Source organism: Gopherus evgoodei, chromosome 1, assembly GCF_007399415.2.
Source record: "Gopherus evgoodei ecotype Sinaloan lineage chromosome 1, rGopEvg1_v1.p, whole genome shotgun sequence".
Classification (NCBI taxonomy): Eukaryota; Metazoa; Chordata; order Testudines; family Testudinidae; genus Gopherus; species Gopherus evgoodei.
Genome location: NC_044322.1, coordinates 50215613 through 50238357, shown reverse-complemented (window position 1 = coordinate 50238357; position 22745 = coordinate 50215613). Strand labels below are relative to the sequence as shown.

Sequence of the window (22745 nt, the reverse complement as noted above, 5' to 3'; positions counted from 1 at the left end):
TTTCAGCTCTAGTAGTTTTTTTAGGAAGTGCTCAGATCGTAAGGTCATGGGCACCATTATAAAAACCTACACAGGCTTTTCTGTCAAAGAGTACAACAGTTGCAGCTCTGACATACCCCAGCACTCCACACAGAACCAAGGACCCAGCCCCTAGTAAAAAACTCACCACTTTGTGAGGCCTAAAGAAGAAATGACAGAATCATCACAAAACTTCTCATAGGAGCTGTATGCAGAACAACATGGTAGGGAGCACAACTGCACGTGGATTGTTTGAGGTGTTAAAAGAAAGTTTTGATGGAAGACTTTTGAACAGCCCTAACTAAGCTACTTTGTTTTAGCACACATCTTCATTCATTGTTATAATAGGAGCAACTAAAGATTTAGAAACTATTAATCTTCTCTATCTTTTTCACCCAAATAGAGAAAAAAAAGAGATCTGGCTTTTGTTCTCAGGTCTGCCACTGACCTTGAACCAGTTACAATTCCTCTGTGCCTCAACATCCCCATCTGTAAAATAGGGATAATAATTCCAGCACCCAGATGACCTAGTGATGGGTGTTCTTTAAACAGAAAGGCAGGCACATAAAGAAGAGAAATAATTGTAGTGACAGTTCTGCATATTCCAGGGCTGAGTTCCAGGACAGCATAGAGGAGGATGAGTGTGATGCAGGAATCCCTCAGAGTCAGCTGTCAAGGGGGTTACAAGCATATCCTAGTCCTGGTATGTACATTCAGGTTCACCAAAGAAAGTCAAGTGAAGTCTTAAATGAAAGCGAGGGTGATGCAGTCATTAATACTCATACCACTCATCAGCACACGTGTGAAATGTATATATAGATATATGTGAGAAGTTATGAGTGTATGCTGAAAATATGTTTCTAAAGTCTGTATCAAGGCACAGTTGGCACACAGACAAAAGATGTTTATTCACCTCTCTCTCGTGCAAGTTAAGCATGAAAGTCAGCACAATGGAAGCTCCATTTACATATGAAGTCAAGATGGAGATGTGAAATCAACAAGAGGAAAGCCACACTCAGGAGAAACAAGGATTTTTACTGCTCCTGAAAATAGACAATGAACTTTGGGGACATATGTGGAAGGCAAGGAGAAACCTCTTTATTCTGCATGTAGAAAGTAAATGAACAGGACATTTACATTCCTGAAAATGGGATCTCAACCAGGCTTGGCTGAAATGCTGCAAAGAACAATTGGAGTGAGATCACCTTCTTTATACAGAGGGTATCCTGTTAAGTCTAGTCTCTAGAAATGGTATTATGATTTTGTTTATAACCCTTTCATTTCCATTATCTTTAATCACTATATCTTGAATCTCAGACATTTGATAATAAACATATTGTTGTTTTCACTGTGAAAGTATCTCAGTGCTGTGGTCTGATACAAAGAACTGATCCTGAGTTGACTCATTCAAGCTGCTATGTACACAGATCTTTCTGGGATAGCAGACCTAGTATTTCTGTGAGTGTGCTGTGAAAAAGGGACTGGGACACTAAAGGGGGTCGTTTCAAAGGGACTTGGGAACCGGGGGACACCCATTGTTAACCTGGATGGCAAAGTAAGGGCTGGCTTAGCCCAGAGGAGAGCGCTTGTGTGGAGTCAGGGCGCTGACACCCAGTTAAGCACAAGCAAGGCTCCCTCTTGCTGGAGTCAGCAGAGTAATAATGTGACCCACAGTCCCGGGTACCCCAAGAGTCATTACAATGGGAATAAGACAGGCCAAGACACACAGCTCTATCAGGAAGTTTTTTTAAAAATTTAATTGATATATACACTATAGACCTGATACAGTCAAGTACTTGGCCATGTGCCCAACTTTAAGCATGTGAGTAGCCCCACTGAAGTCAGTGAGACTAATCTCATGCTTAAAGTAGGGCACACGAGTAAGCATGTTGCTGCATCAAGACCTATTTAGGGAAATCTCTATTTATGGACATACAAGCCAAATTCTATCTCGGCATTCAGTGACTGAAATTGGTGATATTACACTAGCGTAAATGATAGCAGAATTTATAAGTACTTAGAGAGGGAAAGGGACACCGCGAGGTGAGCGGGAAGAGAGGAGGGCATTTGCTGAACACATTTGCTTGTGAATATTTAAATGTACATCCAAACTGTTAAAGCAGCATGTTAGACCTCGTTTGGTAAGATTGGTTAAATCCAAATAATTTAACATTCAGTGTGTCCTTGTGAGGCATCAGCCAATCTTTACAGTCTTTTGAGATAGCACAAGCCTTTCATCAATGCGTTTGCTGGAGCAGACATCTTTATAAAGCACAAAAATAAATTATGCTAGGCCCAAGTGTTGTGGCAACTTCACAAAGAATTTATGTCAGGAGAGAACTTTTATGTTTTATGTTTCTACCTGTCAGATGATGGGAAACTACTTGCTTTTGGAAAGCTATAGTGTACTTTTTTTCCTATTAAGATATATTTATTTTTATATCTACAAATCTAAGTTGCTATTAGGAATATGAAATGTGCCATACCAGATCTGTCCACATCCAGTCTAATATTCTACTTCTGTCAGATGTCGATACCGGCTTCCAACAGAGGGGAAAGCTCCACAAATGCTCCTAAGTCAATTATTCAATAGCATCCATTGGGCTGGGGAGGGGATCTCTTCTTGAAAAGGGATAAATCCAGCCAGGAACTATGATGTCCAACCTACTCTTTTTTCACAGCAGTCATCAGCTTACAGTTATTTTATTTGTCTGATATCTTTTAAAATGCCCCCCCCTTCAAGATCAGTGATCTGTGATTCCTACTAGCCTCAGATGTGTTGCATTTACATTCTTAAATAATTTAGAAACCTTCGCCTGTGTAACTGAGATTATCTAAATTAGGAAAGTTGGGTTTCACATGGTTAATAAAACTGATTGACATCAATGTTTGAGAGCATCTTACATTTCTTTAGTGCATAAGTACACTCCAAGAGACTTAACACTGAAGATCTATGATGTGATTGAGTTATCACTGTGTGCTGATGAGTGGTATGGACATCTGGTAGTGGCTATCGACTTACTGATCACTTGATGCAGATGACTAAGCTCTTGAAGAGAAGATGCAGTTTGCCAATATGTGTGTTAACAGGCTTTTCCACAGGGAAACAAATTAATGACTATACTAAAACTTTTAAGACAAAGCCCACATTAAAGAGGAGAGCTGCAGAGGAACTATTCTGCAAAGTAAGCCCCTTGAGGCATTCTGGTGGACTCACTGGACTGCCCAAAAGGAATGCAACTTTCCTTCAAAATCCAATAATCATAATTCAGATTATAAAAAAATTATACACAAGTCCATTTTGGAAGGAAATCTCTTTCATTGCCCCAATACCCGTGGACACATTTTCTATATTTTGTAATATCAGGTAGTGTTTTATTGCGGAAAGAAATCTGATCTGAGTTGCTCTTTCAGTAGTTATCACTCTCAATGCTTCTTATTCCTGCCTGTTAGAGAACATTTTCTGAATGTATTGCCCATTCTCCCTTCTCTGCTTTTAACACCACATTCTCATCACACAGCATTGACCTTTCCACAGAGGATTAAAAATTGCATGTGCAGAAAATGGAATCACCTTGGAACATATGCTCACAATCACGCAGCCCCAAATGTCTAACTCTGCTTCAGACATTTGCAATTCTGATGCTTCAGTGTTGCAGCATTTGATTATTTCTGGTAGACTGTAAACATATTATTGTCAGTTCTTGTTGATATCTTGCTTTCAGAATTTCCCAACAATAGTGACTAGGAATTGGGTAACAGTAAACACATAATAGCACTGTATTGAAAACATGTCAGTTTCTAAAGGATTTGAACACTTATGCAAGGAAAAGTGTGACTTTTTGCAATAAACTCTTTAATGTTCAGCTCATAACATTATTAAACAACGCTGTCTGGGGGTGGGATAGCTCAGTGGTTTGAGCATTGGCCTGTTAAAGTAAGGGTTATGAGTTCAATCCTTGAAAGAACCATTTAGGGATCCAAGGCAAAAATCTAACTGAGGATTGGTCCTGCTTTAAGCAGCGGGTTGGACTAGATGACCCCCAGAGGTCCCTTCTAGCCTTGATATTCTATGATTGTATCTCCCACATTTTATTATAATCAGATCTTTCTTTGCCTGGGGAGTCAAGTTCTTCTGAAATCTGGAAGATGCAGGCAACTTAAAAATAGCAGAAGTCAAGAAACATCACAGACCAAGGCTTGCAAGCAGGTTCTCAGAGGACAGTCTTACAGCTGTCTTTTGTTGTGCTTGCACCAGGGAAATCCTTACCCCTGGCCATACGTGGGGTTTCTAGGGTCCATTTATGTTGATCCAGCTCTTCCACCCAGTATAAATGGGACAGAGCAGGGGGGAGGATCTCATCTGAGATCTGCAAATTTGAGCACTTTAACTTCCCAATGGTTTCTGGGGATGTTTTCCTTTGTTGTCAATCCACATGGATTAATATCCCCAAATCTTGAAAGAAAACTCAGTGCAAACCATAGTTACACATATCTCTGTATTAAAACCCTGTGAAACCCATACAATTTTCCCCATTAAAAAAAAGTTAGCATTTTGACAAATTCTGCAAAGATTTATGACCACGCTTAATTTTACACACTGCATGTAATCCCATTAACTTCAGTGGGACTTCCCACATAGTGGGGCTCATGTGTGAGACTGAAGCTAAAGGATTTAAAATCAATGCTTTCTTAGTGGCCTGATATTTAAAATAGAGATTTATTTGAAAGTGAAATTTAACCGCTTGCCCCTCCCCACACACACACAGTACAAAGCTGACTTAATTTTAAGAAATTATGTCCTTGGCATCAGTCTCATGACCCTAACATCATTAGACCACTTATGTTTCTAGGATACCAGTCCATTGAATTATGTGATTTCAATGCTGACTATTCTGAACAGACCTAGGTAAATGACTTAGGCAGCAGCATGTACTTGCTCCAATTTAGCTACGTTTGAGCCTGCTGAATGAGCTCTGAAGGCTTAGTCTGGCAGAAGCCTGCATCACAATGTGATGGTGCTGTGGTACAACTAGCCCAGAACAAATTTGCCCAGAAAAGTTTTCACTGAAAAATGCAGATTTCGGTTGACTGAAATCTTGTGAATTTATGTTGATTTCACCTAATTGTTTCAGTCGGAAAAAAGCCTTTAAAAATTCCCCCCAAAATCAAAATGATGCATGTTGACATTTAATCAACTTTTCATGTCAAAATCTATTTCTGTTTTATTTAAGAATTAAAAATGTTTAAAACAACTCAAAAATGAAAGTTTTTGTGTTGGGTGAAAAAAAAGTGTCTTGTTTGACCCCAAATGATTTTTTCTGATTTGCTTGGAACAGCCAGCAAACCAGAAAAGAAACAGTTATCTGTACTATTCTGGTTATAACTGTGGCAGGGAGGAAAAGCTAAGTGGTTTGAGCATTGGCCTGCTAAACCCAAAGTTGTGAGCTCAATCATTGAGGGGGCTACTTAGGAATCTGGGGCAAAATCAATACTTGGTCCTGCTAGTAAAGGCAAGGGGCTGGACTCAATGACCTTTTGGGGTCCCTTCCAGCTCTATGAGAGAGGTATATCTCCATATATGTTCTATAAATCTGCAACAAAAGCATCAAGATTCTCCACATGCTGAATGTTAAGGCAAGGCCAGGTCCATGGAAAGGCCTGACTCAGAAAAGCCCATATGTTAGGACTCCATCCCTCCAGCCTGCACTTCAGAGAATGCCATCTTTTATCTTGAAGAAAAGGCTGCCAGAGGTAACAGCAGTTACTCAACGCAGATGGCCAAAAACATCTGCCCCTGAACAAGGTTCAAATTAAGGTTTGCCAAACTTTGTGGTGCAGAGACAAATGTGAATTGAACTGTTGTACATTTGCCCTAAGCCTAAAGCCTTCATTTCACACCTGTGAAAGCTGAAACTATTCCAATCCACTCTTTCCCGGGCAGGTGCAATGCACTGACAGATTGAGTTAGTCAGTAATGTTTGAGTTATTAAAGAGCTATGGAACTGAGGATGGAAGGATGGGGCAGAAGCATTATTGTCAGTTGCAAAAGAAAGAACTACAATCTGAGTTTGGAAGTTTTGAAACAGATGTACCTCAGTAATGGTTTCCCAATCTGCTGCTTGAGATAGTAAAGCATTTAGGTCTACATCTTACTAGGCACACAGCCTAAACTGTTATATCTCCTGGCTGAAATGACTTAAAGATGAGGTGATGAGAATAACCGAAAATGATCTGAATTACTACAGTGATAGCATCTCTTGGTTGAAAGCTGTGGTTCCTTTTAGGTCCATAACTAGCTCCTCAGATAGCATCAATCAGTATAGCCACTGAAATCAACAGAATTCACTGATCAACATCAGCTGAAGATCTGATTTTTGTTTCCAATCAGCTGCAGCTTCAATTTACAAGTCTTGAACTCTTCCAGTCCAAAATGTTCCAGACTTAAAAGGTGAAGTCACCACAGTTCTTAAATCACCAGACACCAAACAAATTTCCAAAGCCTATAAAATCCTTATTTCAACTAGTCAATAGCATAAGCAGCTCACTAAGGCCTTGTCTACACCACAAAGTTGCAGCGCTGGTGAGGGAGTTATAGCGCTGCAACTTAGGAGGTGTACACATCTGCAGGGCATCACCAGCGCTGCAACTCCCTGTTTGCAGCACTGGCCGTACACCCGTTGAAACTCGGGTGTAGAGGATCCAGCGCTGGTGATCCAGCGCTGGTCATCAGGTGTAAACACTCACCAGCGTTTTTCTTGACCTCCGTGGAATAAACAGGTATCCCAGCATATCAGAGGAAGCCTCTCTGGTAATCAAGCAGGTCTCCTTCCCCGCGGTTTGCAGGGGGGTTCGGGGAACGCCAGAGCAAACCGCGGGGAAGCAGGTCTCCTTCCCCGCGGTTTGCTCTCGCGTTCCCCTAACCCCCGTGCAAGCAGATCTCCTTCCCCGCGGTTTGCAGGGGGGTTCGGGGAACGCGACAGCACACCGCGGGGAAGGAGATCTGCTTGCACGGGGGTTCAAAAAACACCGGAGCAAACCGCTGGGAAGGAGACCTGCTTGCACGGGGGTTCGGGGAACGCGACAGCACACCGCGGGGAAGGAGATCTGCTTGCACGGGGGTTCAAAAAACACCGGAGCAAACCGCTGGGAAGGAGACCTGCTTGCACGGGGGTTCGGGGAACGCGAGAACAAACCGCGGGGAAGGAGACCTGCTGGGGGGGGGGTGTTCGGGGAACACTGGAGCAAACCGCGGGGAAGGAGACCTGCTTCCCCGTGGTTTGCTCTTGCGTTCCCCTAACCCCCCTTGAAGCCGCCCAACAGCGCTGCAGTGTGGCCACATCTAACACCACTTGCAGCGCTGGTTGCTGTAAGTGTAACCACTCTGCAGCGCTGGCCCTATACAGCTGTACTAATACAGCTGTAACAACCAGCGCTGCAAAATTGTAGATGTAGACATACCCTTAGTTTGAAATGACTAGACCTGATTGTTCAGACCACATAGGCTTACATAGCACTTTTCATGTTAAAAGGATTGCTGATAGCAGTAGTAGGTTGTAATCCTTTATGTAGACCAGCGCTAGAGGGGAATGAGACACCTGCTTTGCCTGTGGGTCTCACAGATGTTTGCTGATAGTAGAGGAATGGTGAGACTCAGGAATTTTGGGTTCCATTTTAGGCTTTGGAGGGGAGTGTTCCTCAGTGGGTACAAGCTCTTCTGCCCATTTCCTCTGAACTTAATCTCTTCTGTCCTATCCCCTCCAACTTTCCCTGTCCCAGTCCTGTCTATTTCCTACTCCTCGCTCCTTATCTCAGCCCTAGTCTCTTTGCCTGCACAGCCCCATTCTCCACTACTCAGCCTTCTTTCCCCCGTCCCACCTTCTTTGCCCAGCCAGGCCTAGTCTCCCCAACCAGGCTCACTGTCCAAGTCCCGAACCTTCTTCCCTTGCCCAGCCAATCCCAGTTCCCTGCTCCCAGATCCTCGTCTGATCTGTCACTTCTTCATCCACCACTGGTTCTCAGTCCTAGTCTCCCTCTCTGGACTCCTCATCCATCCACAGTCTTCTCCCAATCCCCTCCCTGGTTCATTGTTCCAGTTTTCCTTCTCTCTGGCCAGCCCCAGTCTCTGCACACAAGATTCTTATTCAGTCTCAGTTCTCCACCCCCTCATCTGAAACCAGCCAGGTAGCTCCCAGTTCCCTCCTCTGTTATCCTCATCGGTGTGATGCTCTATACCTTGGGGAAACACCTATCACCCACTGCTCCTTGAAAACATTGAGAGAGGTGGTGGATGTTGCCCAGAGGAACTCTCCCTGGATAAGTGAATGGATGAAAGAACGAAACATGGCACCACAGTCACAGGACCCCCCCCCTCTGCCAACCTCCCCTCCCTACAGGAGAGTGTTCGAAGGCAGATATATTAGTCCCAGATTAAGTAGATCACTTTTCCCTGGGTAAGGTAACAGGGGCAGTTCCAGAACAAGCAGGAGCTTGCTGGAACCAATTAAGGCAAGCAGGCTAATTAGGACACCTGGAGCCAACTAAGAAAAAACTGCTAGAATCAATTGGGACAGGCTGGCTGATAGAGCATCTGAGTTTAAAAGGGACCTCACTTCATTTTGTAGCATGCATACGAGGAACTGGGAGCAAGAGGCAGTAGGAGCTGAGAGTAGGAAGGTGTATTGCTGGAGGAATGAAGAGTACAAGTGTTATCAGACACCAGGAGAAAGGTCCTGTGCTGAGGATACAGAAGGTGTTGGAAGGAGGCCATGGGGAAGTAGCCCAGGGAGTTGTCGCTGTCTCGCAGCTGTTCCAGGAGGCATTCTAGACAGCTGCAGTCCACAGGGCCCTGGGCTGGAATCTGGAGTAGAGGGCGGGCCTGGGTTCCCCCTAAACCTCCCAACTCCTGATCAGACACAGGAGGAAATTGACCTGGACTGTGGGTTCTACCACAGGGGAAGGTCTCTTGGCAGTTCCCTGACCCACATGGTGAATCTCTGAGGTGAACAAATCTGAAAATAAGCGCAGGATCCACCAAGATAGAGGAGGAACTTTGTCACAGTATATAGTTATGAGGCTGAAAATATGTCCTCATGGCTTAAAGCAAGCCCAGACAAAAACTCTCAAAGAGCAGAGAGGCAGTTGAAACCTCATCAGGACATGTATGGGACAAACTCAGCCCAGCCTCACAGGAACAAAAGACACTGGCCTAGGCAGCAACAAAAGGATTTGTTGGACTCTCAGTGAATCACCCCACTTTCCTTTGGTCAGTTTGGGACTGTAATGCTCACCTGACCCTGAGGAGGGGGAGGGGCAAAGCCAAGAGGGAAGAAAGAACATGATAAAAGGGAGAGACCTTTGCCATGTTCTTCGTCTCTCTTTCACCTCCATCTACAGACACCACAGCAAACGAATGAAGTGCTGATCAAAGGGGAGAGCCTGGCTGAAAAGCAACCAGCCAGCCTGTGATGAGAAGCATCTAAGTTTGTCAGGGCATTGAAAGTGTTAAGATCAGTTTAGAATGTGTTTTGCTTTTATTTCATTTGACCAAATCTGACTTCTATGTTTTGACTTATCACTTAAAATCTATCTTTATAGTTAATAAATCTGTTTGTGTATTCTACCTGAAGCAGTGTGTTTGGTTTGTAGTGTGTCAGAGGCTCCCCTTGGGATAACAAGAGTGGTACATATCAATTTGCTTGTTTAAACTGATGAACTCATATAACCTTGCAGCGACCAAAAGGCATAACTAGACACTGCAGGACGAAGGTTCCTACGGCTGTGTCTGGGACCGGAGATATTGGCTGGTGTCATTTGACTGCATAGTCCAAGGAGCAGCTTCCATGCTAGAGTCTGTGCATGAACAGCCCAGGAGTGGGGGTTCTCACAGCAGAGCAGGCTAAGGCTGGCTCCCACAGTCAAGGATTGGAGTGACCTAGCAGATCACCAGTCTGGATAACAGCAGAGGGGAATGTCACAATTGACTCCCAGCCTTCCAGCCACACCTGCTTCCCAGTCCCAGTCTCTTTGCCCAACTAGTCCCAGTCTCTACCCCAAACTCCTAGAATTCAAATTTTAATCAGGCAGCCTCCTCTTCCAGCAGGGGGGGGTCACTGAGAGGAAAGAAGAAATAGGCTCCCTGCTTTCATGTCTAGTGCCTCGACGCACCCCACCCCTGTAGCTAGGGTCCCTAAACACACAAACCCAAACACCCTTGCCCCACTACCTTCCTCATCCCTTCCCTGAGGCCCCACCCTGCTCACTCTATCCCCCCTCCCTCCGTCACTCACTCTCCCCCACCCTCACTCACTTTCACTGGGCTGGGGCCACGGGGTTTAGAGTGTGGGAGTGAGCTCCGGGCTGAGCCTGGGACAAGGGGTTGGAGTGCAGGAGGGGGTGAGGAGTGGGGGCTCTGGCCAGGCGGTACTTACCTCAGGCGGCAGTGCAGCAGGGCTAAGGCAGGCTCCCTGCCTGCCCTGGCCCCATGCCGCTTCTGGAAGCAGCTGGCAAATCCCTGAAGCCCCTGGGAGGGGACCAGAGGGCTCCATGAGGTGTCCCTGACTGCAGGCACTGCCCCCGTAGCATCCTTTGGAGTCAACGCTCAAGGGGTGGGCAGCATGCTGAGACCCCTTTCCCCACCCCAGGGGCTGAAGGGATGTGCTGGCCACTTCCAGGAGCAGTGTGAGGCCGGGCAGGCATGGAGCCTGCCATAGCCCTGCAGTGCCTCCTGACTTTTAGCAGCCTAAAATATCCTGGTTTGGTTTCAGTGGCCTCTAGGAGATAAAGCCCGATTCTGGGAGACTCCCTGCGAAACTGGGACAGTTGGCAACCCTATTCTGGGTTTGAGCATGCACACATACTATCCCCTCAGAGCAAGTGTGCAGTCTGGTCAGCACTAGGAACTGTGAGAGGTTCAAGCACTGCTCAGTGAGGATGGACTCTTCCAAGATTTAACTGCTAAAACTGAAGATAGCTCTATTGAGCATGTGTGGACTACAGTTTTGCAAAGTCTTACATCTTGGCTAAATTTGGGAGGATTTTGCTCAAGGACCACACAAAAAGTACATCATTGACACAAAAGCCACCATCTTGCCAAATTTCACATCTCTGTTCCAAACCATGGTGTGTCCAGAGGTGCTCAAAGAAAAGGTCTGAAGAATTTAACATGGGCAAAACAATGAATTTTCCCCTAAATGAGTGAACCATATTACTGAAAATTTCCAAAAGTAATCGGCCTGAGGCAGAACCTGACCTCGAAGCCTCAGCCCAAATGATCAAAATTTGGCAACTTATAAGCAACTGAAAACAAGGTCTTATAAAGAAAAGTCAGGCACCCTTAGTGGAGGCTGGAAGCACAACCTATTATTGTCATTAAATACGTCAGTTTCATAATCATTAAGTAGATTAGACACATATATACTATCAAATACTTACTAAATACATACAGATGCTGCAGGTAAACAAACCGTCGCGGTTCACCAGCGGATTTCCCTGATGGGTTGCGTGCCAAAAGTTGCCTATCCCTGGTCTATAACATACCATATAGCAAATACTGGTTATGAGGGAAATGCTCTGAAGGACCATATTCCCAAACCCCCAGAATAGCCTACAGAAAAATGTTTAACTGTATTTGTCTTCCTCAGTATCTTTTAAAATTAGGAATGACAATGTTGTACAAATTGATTTAATGTCAGTATGGGGCACAGGAAGCTTTTATAATGCAGCATACTTCCAACAGGCATAGGAAGGGATTGCTTGCTAAACTCAACCCTTTCGGTCTGATTCTTTTTTGCACTGGTGCAGCTCCATGGACTTCAGTGAAGTTACTCCCAATTTACATCTGTGTAAGTCAGCTGAGAATCTGGCCCCCTATATTTAGTGCTGTTCCTAAAAATATAGTACATGAAAATTAGAACATATTAGCCACTAGCGTCATCTTACTGTAAAATAATTGTATGCTACATAATGTAGAGATTAATTTATCGCAACAAAACAAGGTCACTTTAATCAGATCACTTCTGAAGGCATGGAAGAGGCTCAGTGCTATCTGCTAGTAGTAAAAATATTTTCAATACATAAAAGTTGCCTGCATTAATAACAGGTTTTCTCCTCAGATCACAAAGAAACTACAGTAGAACCTCAGTTACGAACACCTCAGGAATGGAGGCTGTTCGTAACTCTGAAATGTTCGTAACTCTGAACAAAACGTTATGGATGTTCTTTCAAAAGTTTACAACTGAACATAGACTTAAAGAGCTTTGAAACTTTACTCTGCAGAAGAAAAATGCTTCTTTTAACCATCTTAATTTAAATGAAACAAGCACAGAAACAGTTTCCTTATCTTGTCAAATCTTTTTAAACTTTCCCTTTATTTTTAGTAGTTTACATTTAACAGAGTAGTATACTCTATTTGCTTTTTTTATTTTATTTTTTTGGTCTCTGCTGCTGCCTGATTCAGTAGTTCTAGTTCCAAATGAGGTGTGTGATTGACCAATCAGTTTGAAACTCTGATGTCTGTAACTCTGAAGTTCTACTGTACATGTTGAGTATTTAAGTTTTGGCATGTTATTCTGCTGTTTCTCCTAATCTTTTCTTAAGTACACACAATACATAGCTTCCTGTGCACATTTTGTACCAAACATACATGTGTTAAAATCTTCATTTAGCCCTCTGAACCAAGAAGTTAAGAACATCAAGAGAGAGGGTTTGAGGAACCATTGCAACATGTAAAATTCTAGGCTGGGATCAAGGGGCCTAAGGGAGTTAGGCACCCAATTCCCATTGGAAGTCAAAGACCCTTAGGTCCTTTTGAAATACAAAGCCCTTTTCTCCAGAGTGTAAATACAACATCAGCTAAAGTAAGAAACATCATGGTCCTTATGGAAAAATCCTATATAAATTAATAGAAAACTGTATCTCTGCTATGGAATTATATCAGATGGTTAAAAAATAGATCTATGAAAAAGGAACCACTCTTTCAAAATTCTGTAGCATTTATAGAATAATTGCTATAGAGATTTGGAAAGTCTATTTTCTACTAGATTCTCTTTTGTTACATAACTTTAATATAGCAAAAGTAGCTTTTCAGTTCCTTCTTTCTGTTTGGATGGCAGAGAACAAAAGGTGGGTGGTAGCATGTGGGCGTGGACATATACAGTGTACAGAAAATGAGATTGATTTGGTAGCAGGATCTGCATTATGGGATATGGTGCACTCTCATTCTCTGGTTAAGGGACACTCTATGCTAGTGCCACAAAAGTAAAGATCAAATGCTCAAGAAAAGGGGGAGGGGAAATCAAGTAATTACAGTAACACTTTGTACTTCTGACTAAAATCTCAAAGCTCTTTACAAACGTTAATGAAACATTAATGCCTGAGGAAGGTAGGGAAGTGTTAGTATAGGTGGGACACTGAGTCGGGTGACCAGATATCCAAATTTTATAGGGACAATCCCGATTTTTGGGTCTTTTTCTTATACAGGCACCCATTATGCCCCACTCCCTGTCCTGATTTTTCACTTTTGCTGTCTGGTTACCCTAGACACTGAGCAACACAGATCTTGAATGACTTGCCTATGGTTATACAGGAATTCTGTGGCAGAGCCAGGAACACAATTGTTAACTCTCAATCCTCAGTTCTGTGCTTGACTCACAATGCCTCTAAACCCAGAAATATGTCAAGGTGCAGTGACAGTGACTTGAGGTAGATTTCAGAGGCGTAGCCATGTTAATATCTATCTGCAAAAAAAAATAGGAGTACTTGTGGCACCTCAGAGACTACGAAATTTATTGTAGCATAAGCTTTTGTGGGCTACAGCTCACTTCATCAGATGCATGTAGTGGAAAATACAGAAGGAAGATATATATATATATATATATACACACACAGGAAACATGAAACAATGGGTGTTACCATACACATTATAAGGAGAGCTAAGGTGAGCTGTTGTCAGCAGGAGAGAAAAATAACTGTTTGTAGTGGTAATGAAAATGGCCCATTTCCAGCACTTGACAAGGAGATATAAGGAACTGTAGGGGGGGGAAGATATAAGTCTTTACACAAAGTAAAACTATTTCCCCATGCTTATCTCCCCGCACCACCAGTTCCTTATATCTTCTTGTCAAGAGCTCGAAATGGGCCATTTTCATTACCACTACAAACAGTTATTTTTCTCTCCTGCTGACAACAGCTCACCTTAAGTGATCACTCTCCTTATAATATGTATGGTAACACCCACTGTTTCATGTTCCCTGTGTATATATATATCTTCCTTCTGTATTTTCCACTACATGCATCCGATGAAGTGAGCTGTAACCCACGAAAACTAATGCTACAAAAAAATTCTTAGTCTCTAAGGTGCCACAAGTACTCCTATTCTCCTGCTAACAACAGCTCACCTTAACTGATCATTCTCGTCTGCACAATCCTATACCTTGCTGTTCTTCCCCTGAGCCTTTCTAGCTCGCTGAGTTTAGCCAGCCCAAACTCCCTCCTCCCAGGTAGTGACTGCAGATTTCTTCAATACAGCCCCCAACTGCTCTCAGCTCCGGGGATCTGAAGGGTAAGGTGACATCTTTGACATGGATTTCACTCCCAGTGAAATGGCAGGGTTGGGGGATAGGCACCGCATCCTCCTTGTAGTCAAAGGGAACTCCACTCAAGTGCTGCCTGGACAGGAACTGACTGAGCCTCATCTAATCAATCCCTGCTCCCTGGCTTCTCCTCCTTCAGGTGCAGCCTGGGCAATTATTTGGCCCATCTAGCCAACTTAACCCTGTCAGGTCTTGTGGGGGAGAGGACATCACAGCATTATAGGTTTTAATAAGACTCACCTCAGTAGATGTTGGCTCCTTCTCTTTACTGACTTTTCAAAGTAATAATTATGTAACTCTCAGGACTGAAATCCTGGGCAATCAAACTAGCATTTCACAGCTTCAGAATACTCAAGGAAAACAGACTTCTAGTGTGAGTTAATTCTTCACTGGATGAGAAATCACTGGACAGATTCAGGAAGATATTCTTCCTGAGTCTTATTTTAGTCACACTATATGAATACAGTTCCTGGTCACCTTAAGTAATAACAAAGCTTTGCAGCAACGATTCCAAGTTCAGCGTTCCACATAGACTGCTCTCTCTCTGTGTCACGTTTCAGAAGCTGCTTCACTATTTCTTTCCCAAGTGCATGCTGACCCTAATCCTGGTATACCTGGATATATTAACCTTGTCTAAAAGAATCACTAGATAAGTTTGTGTTGGTGGTGTTCCTGAGGCATCACCCTGCAGCAAGATTGCTGGGTATCCAGCTAGAAGTGGTACCTTGGTGGGTTCACCCTGTCTCTGATACTGCCTCCCTCCATGTGTAAAAAGAACCAGTGTCTTTAATACCAAAAGAGAGTAACAGCAAATCCACAAATATGTCAGCAAATGCAACAACCATGTGTTTTTGAATGAATGGGCTGAGCGGCTGCATTTGGAGGAGATCAATTAGTCTGCAAAAGCCATCTCCCAAGAGAAGTGATGGAAGTCCCTCTACTTGGAACATTTAACAACATACTGTACAGAACTAATAAATACTCTGTAAAGATTGATCCTACATTTGCAGAAGGATGAACTTTATGATCTAATAGGTGTTCCTTTATCTCTAATTTCTATCAGACCCTTGATCTACTCCTGTGTATGACCCTTTCATGTTGGACTTTTTTTTATTCCTTTTCTTCTTTCTTGAACTTTACACAATCTATATATATGGAGATTCCTTATACTCCTACTTAACAATATTTTACCTCTGTCTAAATGCATAAAGATTTTTTTAACATGTAAGACTATATTGATCACCATCTTTCTCCCACCACTCAGAGATCCTTGTAATTCTAGTTCACAATGGACTGAACTTCAGCCTTCATTCTGAACTTTCAGTGGTTTCAGTCAGACTCTGCATTTGCCTTTAAAATGTGAAATTATTTAACTTCAAGGAGATCTTGACTCAGCCTCCTTTTTCCAGCATATGCAAAAAAAAAAAAAAAATTACAGGCACAATTATTTATAAGATGACAGCTGCACTGACAGCCTGATCCTAAAGGTGTGCTTTTGTGTTTGAAAGTACTATTGCTTAAGACAGCTCTTATATAGCATTTTTCATCTACAGATTTCACGAGCACTTTGCAAAGGATGTATTATTCCCATAAGATTTTTTTAAATAAAAAAGTAGTAGTTATTTTTATTCTACTCCTAGCCCTGTTTTTGCTGCCTTAGGCAAAAGTTTTGCTGCCCCTGACCTTCAGGCCCTCAGAGCCAATCACTGTTATGGTAGCCAATACTGCCTGCCTTTATCATGACTGTTTTTTTCCAAGCACAAGCAACATATTAACTGTTCTCTTCAAGGAAGCTTTTTCTTCTGTTTCCCTGGGCCTCCTCATAGGAGTCTCAATTGAGCTGTCTTCATTTTAATTTTGATCGCACAGCATGCCATGACACTTCTATTATGTTGGTCATTTAGCAAAAGTGGAGGTGGAAATAAATTGTCTTTGCACCTTTTCTCCCTAAGGGATACTTTCACTGAATCAGACACTCTTCCTTTCACCAGCTGTTTTCAATTACACAGAAATATGTTCTCCCTCTCATTCTCTCTTCTCCCCCTGACAAACATGCAGAAAATAAACCTAATCCAGAAAATACAGATTCTTTGGCAAAGCCGATTGTTTGAAGTGATGAATATTTCATGTGGCTTTTAAAGGTGGAGAAGCAAGAATTCCCAATGCTGGCCTAAACCAGAAAGATGGTTCTATGGTTTTCTGGTGCTTACTCTGAACATGAACTGACCAGAGGAGAGGTTCTAACAATGTCTTATGTCTACTATCATCTAGACAATATCCTGAGTGCCCTCCATCCTGTCGTTTGTTTGCTAAAATGTTTGAACCAAGGAACAAAGCATTACAAACATATTTGTTAGACAGTCATGGCTAGAAAGTGAAGGCTTTGTAAGTACATATAAAATCTAACATTGAATTAACATCTCAGGCCCACAGACAATGAAGGCTAAAGTACATGCCTTAAAGAACCACATTGTATAGATGACAAAAGTTCCAGTTGCGTCACAGCTTCCCCCCATCCCCATTTGCAATAATTTTCTTTTGTCCAGGTGATTATGGTACTTCCTTTAGAGAAGCTCCCTCTGAAGAAAACTATACTGCAATGTGAAAGGAACTGATCCTGCACTCTTTATTTAATCAAGAGTCCTCTTTGAAACATTGAAGCACAGATTCTTCAATGGGAGTTTTACATGAGTTAAGAATGTAGGACTGGGCTAAAGGGGTTCAGTATCTTGGAGATGAGAGATTATTGAAAGGGGAAAATCCGGAAGAAAAGGGCAAAAATTTGTGCCAATGTGGAAATGACAAAGGTCTGGGTTTGCTATCCAGCCTGATTATGTGACAGCACATAGCTTCCTTGCCCCAGGAGTCGAGTGTGGATTGCCTTTGATCCATGGGGAGATGCATCACCACTCTTCCTGGGCCAGTTTACCTTCCTCTCTGCACCATCGTAGCTCAGCTGCTCTGGGTGGCATGTTGGCAGAGTGGAACAAGCTCCACACCTCTGTCCTCCTGTGTTACTGAGACCCGTTGGCAAACAACTCTGACCGCAGACCTGATGAACTCACTACATCAAACATCTTACAGGATATTTATTCATAGAGAGTGTCATGTGAGGTATCTACAGAAAGCTTTTAACTTGTCAAGATTCATAACCCTGGCAAGATGTGTGTACGGGTAATATTCAAGAATAATGTAATTATATTGAAAGTAAAACTTAGTCACCAGGGGATAATATGTTTCAATGATGGCCGATTCAAGCAGGAGGGATTTGTCACTCAGCTTTGCTAGACCATCAGTGCAAAAACAGCAGAGGCAACTGCAAACAATCAAAGCCATCTTCAGGTAAAAAAGGACCATTACCACAAGACCAGGCTTCGCTGTGTCTAGGAATAGAAACAAGCAGGGCCGGTGCAAGGATATTTTGCACCCTAGGTGAAACTTCCATCTTGCGCCCCTCCCCCCCAAAAAAATCACATACATCATACACAATACATGGTCACAGAGTAACATGTTATAATTCAGAATTTATGTTTCCGCGCTTTAAGTTTAGCAAATTTAGAAACAAGTTCCTCCAAGTCAATGCTGTGAGCAATGTCATGTTCTATTGACAAGGTAGATAATCCAACAAGTCTTTGTTGCAACATTGATGTTCGCATGTATGTTTTTATCAACTTGAGCTTTGAGAAGCTTCGCTCGCCACTGGCCACAGAAACTGGGAGAGTCAAGAGCAATAACTGTGTTAGGGACACTATCTGTCAGCTTATTTTCCCATATGAAGTTCAATACATCTTGCGGTGATGAACTCCTTTGGACTCGTCTTGCAATAGCTTGCGATTCACTGCACAGGTCGAAGGCATCAATATCTTTGGATTCACCATGTTGCAAAGCTTTCTCCAGATTCAAGCAATGTTCCATAATTTGCTTTGGTGTTTTATTTTGCAAACTGTAAACATATATGAAGCCAAACACTGAACTAATTTGCTGCATCAATGTGAATCTTTCTTCAACCGAATGTATTGCTGTGTCAATGACTGCAAAGTAAAAGTTCACTTTGAATTTTTCTTTCGGATCATAAATAGGTTCGTCATCTGCTTCATATATGAACTGCTTCCTCTTCTTTCTAATATGGATTGGATCTGGTTCAAAAAGTGCCAGTACATCCAACTCCTCCGCAAGTTCACCTGCATCTACCAATGTTTTCTCAAAGGCTGCGTCACTTCTGCAGCCCACAAGAAACTTCTTGCTTTCTCCAAGTTGATTAATGGCATCACATATATCAAATTCTTTTGCCTGAGGTTGTTTGCTAGTTATGTTGATCTCAAACAATATATCATACCACAAAACAAGAGAAACAAGAAACTTGAAACTAGAAATGACTTTTGTAAGAGCCTTTGCATCAACTCGCGATGTATTGCCAGATGATCCTGTCAGAGTAGTCTTCATAGATGTTTACCAGAGCATCATAGATGTCACCAAGCTGATAGCGAAGAGGTTTCAAGGCATCAATTCGACTTTCCCATCTTGTTTCACTCAATGGTTTAACTGTGAGATTAGATATGTGGCATGTTAGAACTTCCCAGCGATATGTAGAAGCTGAGAAATACACATACACATGTTGAACTAATTCAAAGAAGGCCGTTGCCTCCAAGCAACACTTTGCAGCATCATTAACAACCAAATTCAATGAATGTGCACTGCAAGGAACGAAAAAGGCTCGTGGATTAATATCCAAAATTCTTCACTGGACACCATTTTCTTTCCCTTTCATATTGCTCCCATTGTCGTAGCCTTGACCACGCAAGTTTTCTATAGGCAGTGACATCTCTTCTAACTGGTGAAGAATAGTTTCTGTCATACCAGCTCCAGTTGTCTCCGTAAGCGACACAAATCCCAAGAAGTGTTCCTTTATGCATACTGATTCAGTCTCATTCTCAGTCTCTGAAGTAGGCCTATCCACAAACCGAATGATCATGGTCATTTGTTCAACGTGGCCTGCATCTGGTGCACAATCGAGAATGATTGAAAAGTATTTTGCAGCATGAGCAGATGCTAGGATTTTTTGTTTGATGGCATTGGATAGAAGCTGAATAAGCTCATTCTGTATGTCTTTCCCTAGGTAATGTACATGCATCTGCTGGTCCTTAATCCTTCGAAGATGCTCATCCATAAGTGGGTCAAACAAAGATAGATATTCGACAAATTTGAGGAAATTTTCATTACCAGAAGTATGCAGTTTTTCATGTGTTCCCCGAAAGGCCAGGTTTGCACACCAAGAACTCTGACCAAAGCAGTCAGACGTTTTAGTATTTGCAGCCAATACTTTTCTTCTTGCTTAATCAAGCGCAAATGTTCTTCATCAATTGTTCTCTTGTATTTCAATCGCAGTTCAAGTTCCTCCCATGACTGAACATTCGTCAAATGTTCACTGCTTTTCTTGTGCCGTGAAAGAATTGCAGACATGTTTTTCCAATCCCTTGAGCCTTTTTCAGAAAGAGATGATATGCCAATAGTACTGCTGCCAAACAACTTGCAGCAGAAGCAAAAGACAGAATCACTTGATGTGGAATACTGCAGCCATTGACGGTGCATTTCTTCTCCACTAACAAGTCAACGTTTGTAATGAATTGTCGAGAATTTTCTTTGCTTACTATCTTTGGGGAAATCGAACTGCTGAACTTGTTCTGGCCCATGTTCCACCAGAATTTGTCGGACTTGATCATCACATTTGGCCCAAGTAGCAAGATCATTAAAGCTCAAATTCAAACGAGTGACATTTTCACTTTCACAGTCTTCCAAGTTTTGATCCTCGCGTGTCTCATTTGATTCGTCTTCAATATTCAGATTATGTTCTTCAAACTCTTCTTCAGCTTGTGAAACTCCCACCTCCACCTCCACCTCCATTTTTGCTTGATCCTTTGACATTGAATTACCTTCATCTTTGGCTAGTGGATGGAGATATTTCAGAAATGAACCTTCTTGCTTTCTTTCTTCTTTTTGCTTATCAGCCTTCCGCTTATGAAATTGTGCCCCAGACCTTTTTTTTTAATCTGCCATGACGCTGCATCAACTATAAATGAAAAAAAAATGAAATTGTATTCCTATCAGTCCTTTTGCTTGTTCACTATTAAAAGTAAAGAATAGAGAATGCATATCATTTACTATAATTAACTATTTGAATTTCAACAACTGTTTGACGTAAATATTGTTTAAGAGATCAAGATGACTTTCCTTAAAATTAAGCAATGTTGATTGTAATCAGAAATACACCTTTTTTAGTCACGTATATGTCCTTCCTTCATATCAAAATCTGACTGGGAGTGCTGCGGAACCCATTCTGCCTAACTAGGCATGCACCTCCAAATGATTAAAAACATCAAATGGTACAAACTCAATTTGAATGAAAAATTCCATTTTCTAACTAAATAGGTCACACACACTCAGATGGTTGCCAAGTGCTCTCTGTGGTGGTATGCTCTAAATGCCTAAATGCTCTAAATGCCTACTAACTTCCCTATGAAAATAATCTTTGACTTTGATCCAATGAAAGCAGGATGGAAAAGCTCCCCCGCTCCCCAGAAGACCTATGACATGATGGCTGGATGACATAAACAGACACCTGTCCCTCACAGGCACTACCTCATAACATGCCAATTGTGCTCAGGACAGAACATCATAGAGGAATATTATGCATTCAGTGGTCTCTACACTGGCCAAGCAACAGCACAACTTTCCTAACCAGTCCATCCAACTTTTTTGACTGCTTCTTGGGCACCGGTGAGGGGTAACGATGCCAGACTGAGCCCAATGATGGGTGCAGTACAAGTCTACAAACTGAGGCAAGGTGCTGGGCCTAGAGTCCTGCTGAAACTGCTGTCCTGCACCAAGTGGAGTGCAGTCTCCATGAGGAGAGAACTCAAATAAATATCACGCTCCTTGTGCATGATTTCCCCAAGCACTTCTTCAGGCAGCTGCTATGGGGGTCACTCAAAGGCTTAGGCCTGCCTGTTGCAGGCAAAACACAGCAGCAGGGCTTAAAACTCAGACAGGGCTGCCTAGAGGATTCAGGGAACCTTGGGCAAAGCAAAATTGGGGGCCCCTTCCATAAAACATTTGCAATACTATAGTAACATGTATTAGGAAATATAAAAAATAACTAGTGAAATACATTCAAAAATTAACTTGTAATAATTTGAAAATACACTAAATACATTATTTAAAAACATTAAAAGCTGTAATGGTCAGATGATGGGTGATTGTGATGATTGGTACCTATGGGCTGTCGCTGCCTGGGGGTGGTGCTGCTGTTGCCCAGGGCTGGGTGGGGAGCTGGGATCTGGGTTCAGGGGTGCCCAGCTCACAAGAGCTGGGCTCAGGGATGTGAGGAGATGGGGTCAGGGTGGTGTCCAGCTCAGAGGGGCTGGCCTTGGAGCTGGGGATCAGGGCTGTGGGGGGGATGGGGTCGAGGGGGGTGCCTGGGGGCACTGCGGCAGCTCAGCTCTGCAGGCTGCTGTTCTCTCCAGCCGCCAACACACAAGGGGAGCAGGGACTAGCCAAGGACCAAGGGGGCAGGAGCACAGGTGCGTGAGTCCGAGCTGTGGGGAAGCACTTGCTTACCTTGCCCAGCACATGAGCGTCAGGGTACTGTTTCTTTCTCCACTCCACCAGACCGCCGCTGAGGCTCTTTTCTTCTCGGTGTCCCTCGCTGGCGCTGATGTGGAGGCTGAGCCAGGGGGCAGCCACCGCCACTTTCCCCCAGAAGCCCTTGTGTCGCGCCGTCGCAGGGCTCCTACCACATGCCCTAAGGCTAAGCAGAGCTGTGCAGCTCTGCCCAGTCGCTGGTGTCCCCGCCGGCAATGAGAAAAATTGCATAGGCTGGAGCCCCTGCTCTGGGAGGGAGAGGGATTCTGAGCCTCTGCCTGCAGCCCAGGGATTCTCTGGGTTAGCGCACAGCCTGAACTGGGCAGTCGCGGCTGCGCCCCCTGACCCAGGGGACCCCCTGGACTGCCGGCTGCCGCGGCGGCGCCCTGACCCAGGGGACCCCCTGGACTGCGCGGTAGCGCCCTGACCCAGGGTTAGTGTGCCTCCATGGCAGACGGCAGCCCGGGGTTTCCCTGGGCCAGGGGACCGCCGCCTCTG

General features: G+C 43.3%; 1 protein-coding gene across 1 annotated transcript; it reads right to left on the bottom strand.

Annotated features, from left to right (window-relative positions):
• Positions 1–18509: 18509 nt before the first annotated feature.
• On the bottom strand, positions 18510–20510 carry LOC115641080 (the record flags this gene model as incomplete). Its single annotated transcript, XM_030544213.1, is given in 4 exon segments — positions 18510–19044; positions 19046–19086; positions 19357–19940; positions 20258–20510. Coding segments are annotated over 4 exon segments (1413 nt in total), but the record flags the coding sequence as incomplete, so codon positions are not given.
• Positions 20511–22745: the final 2235 nt, after the last annotated feature.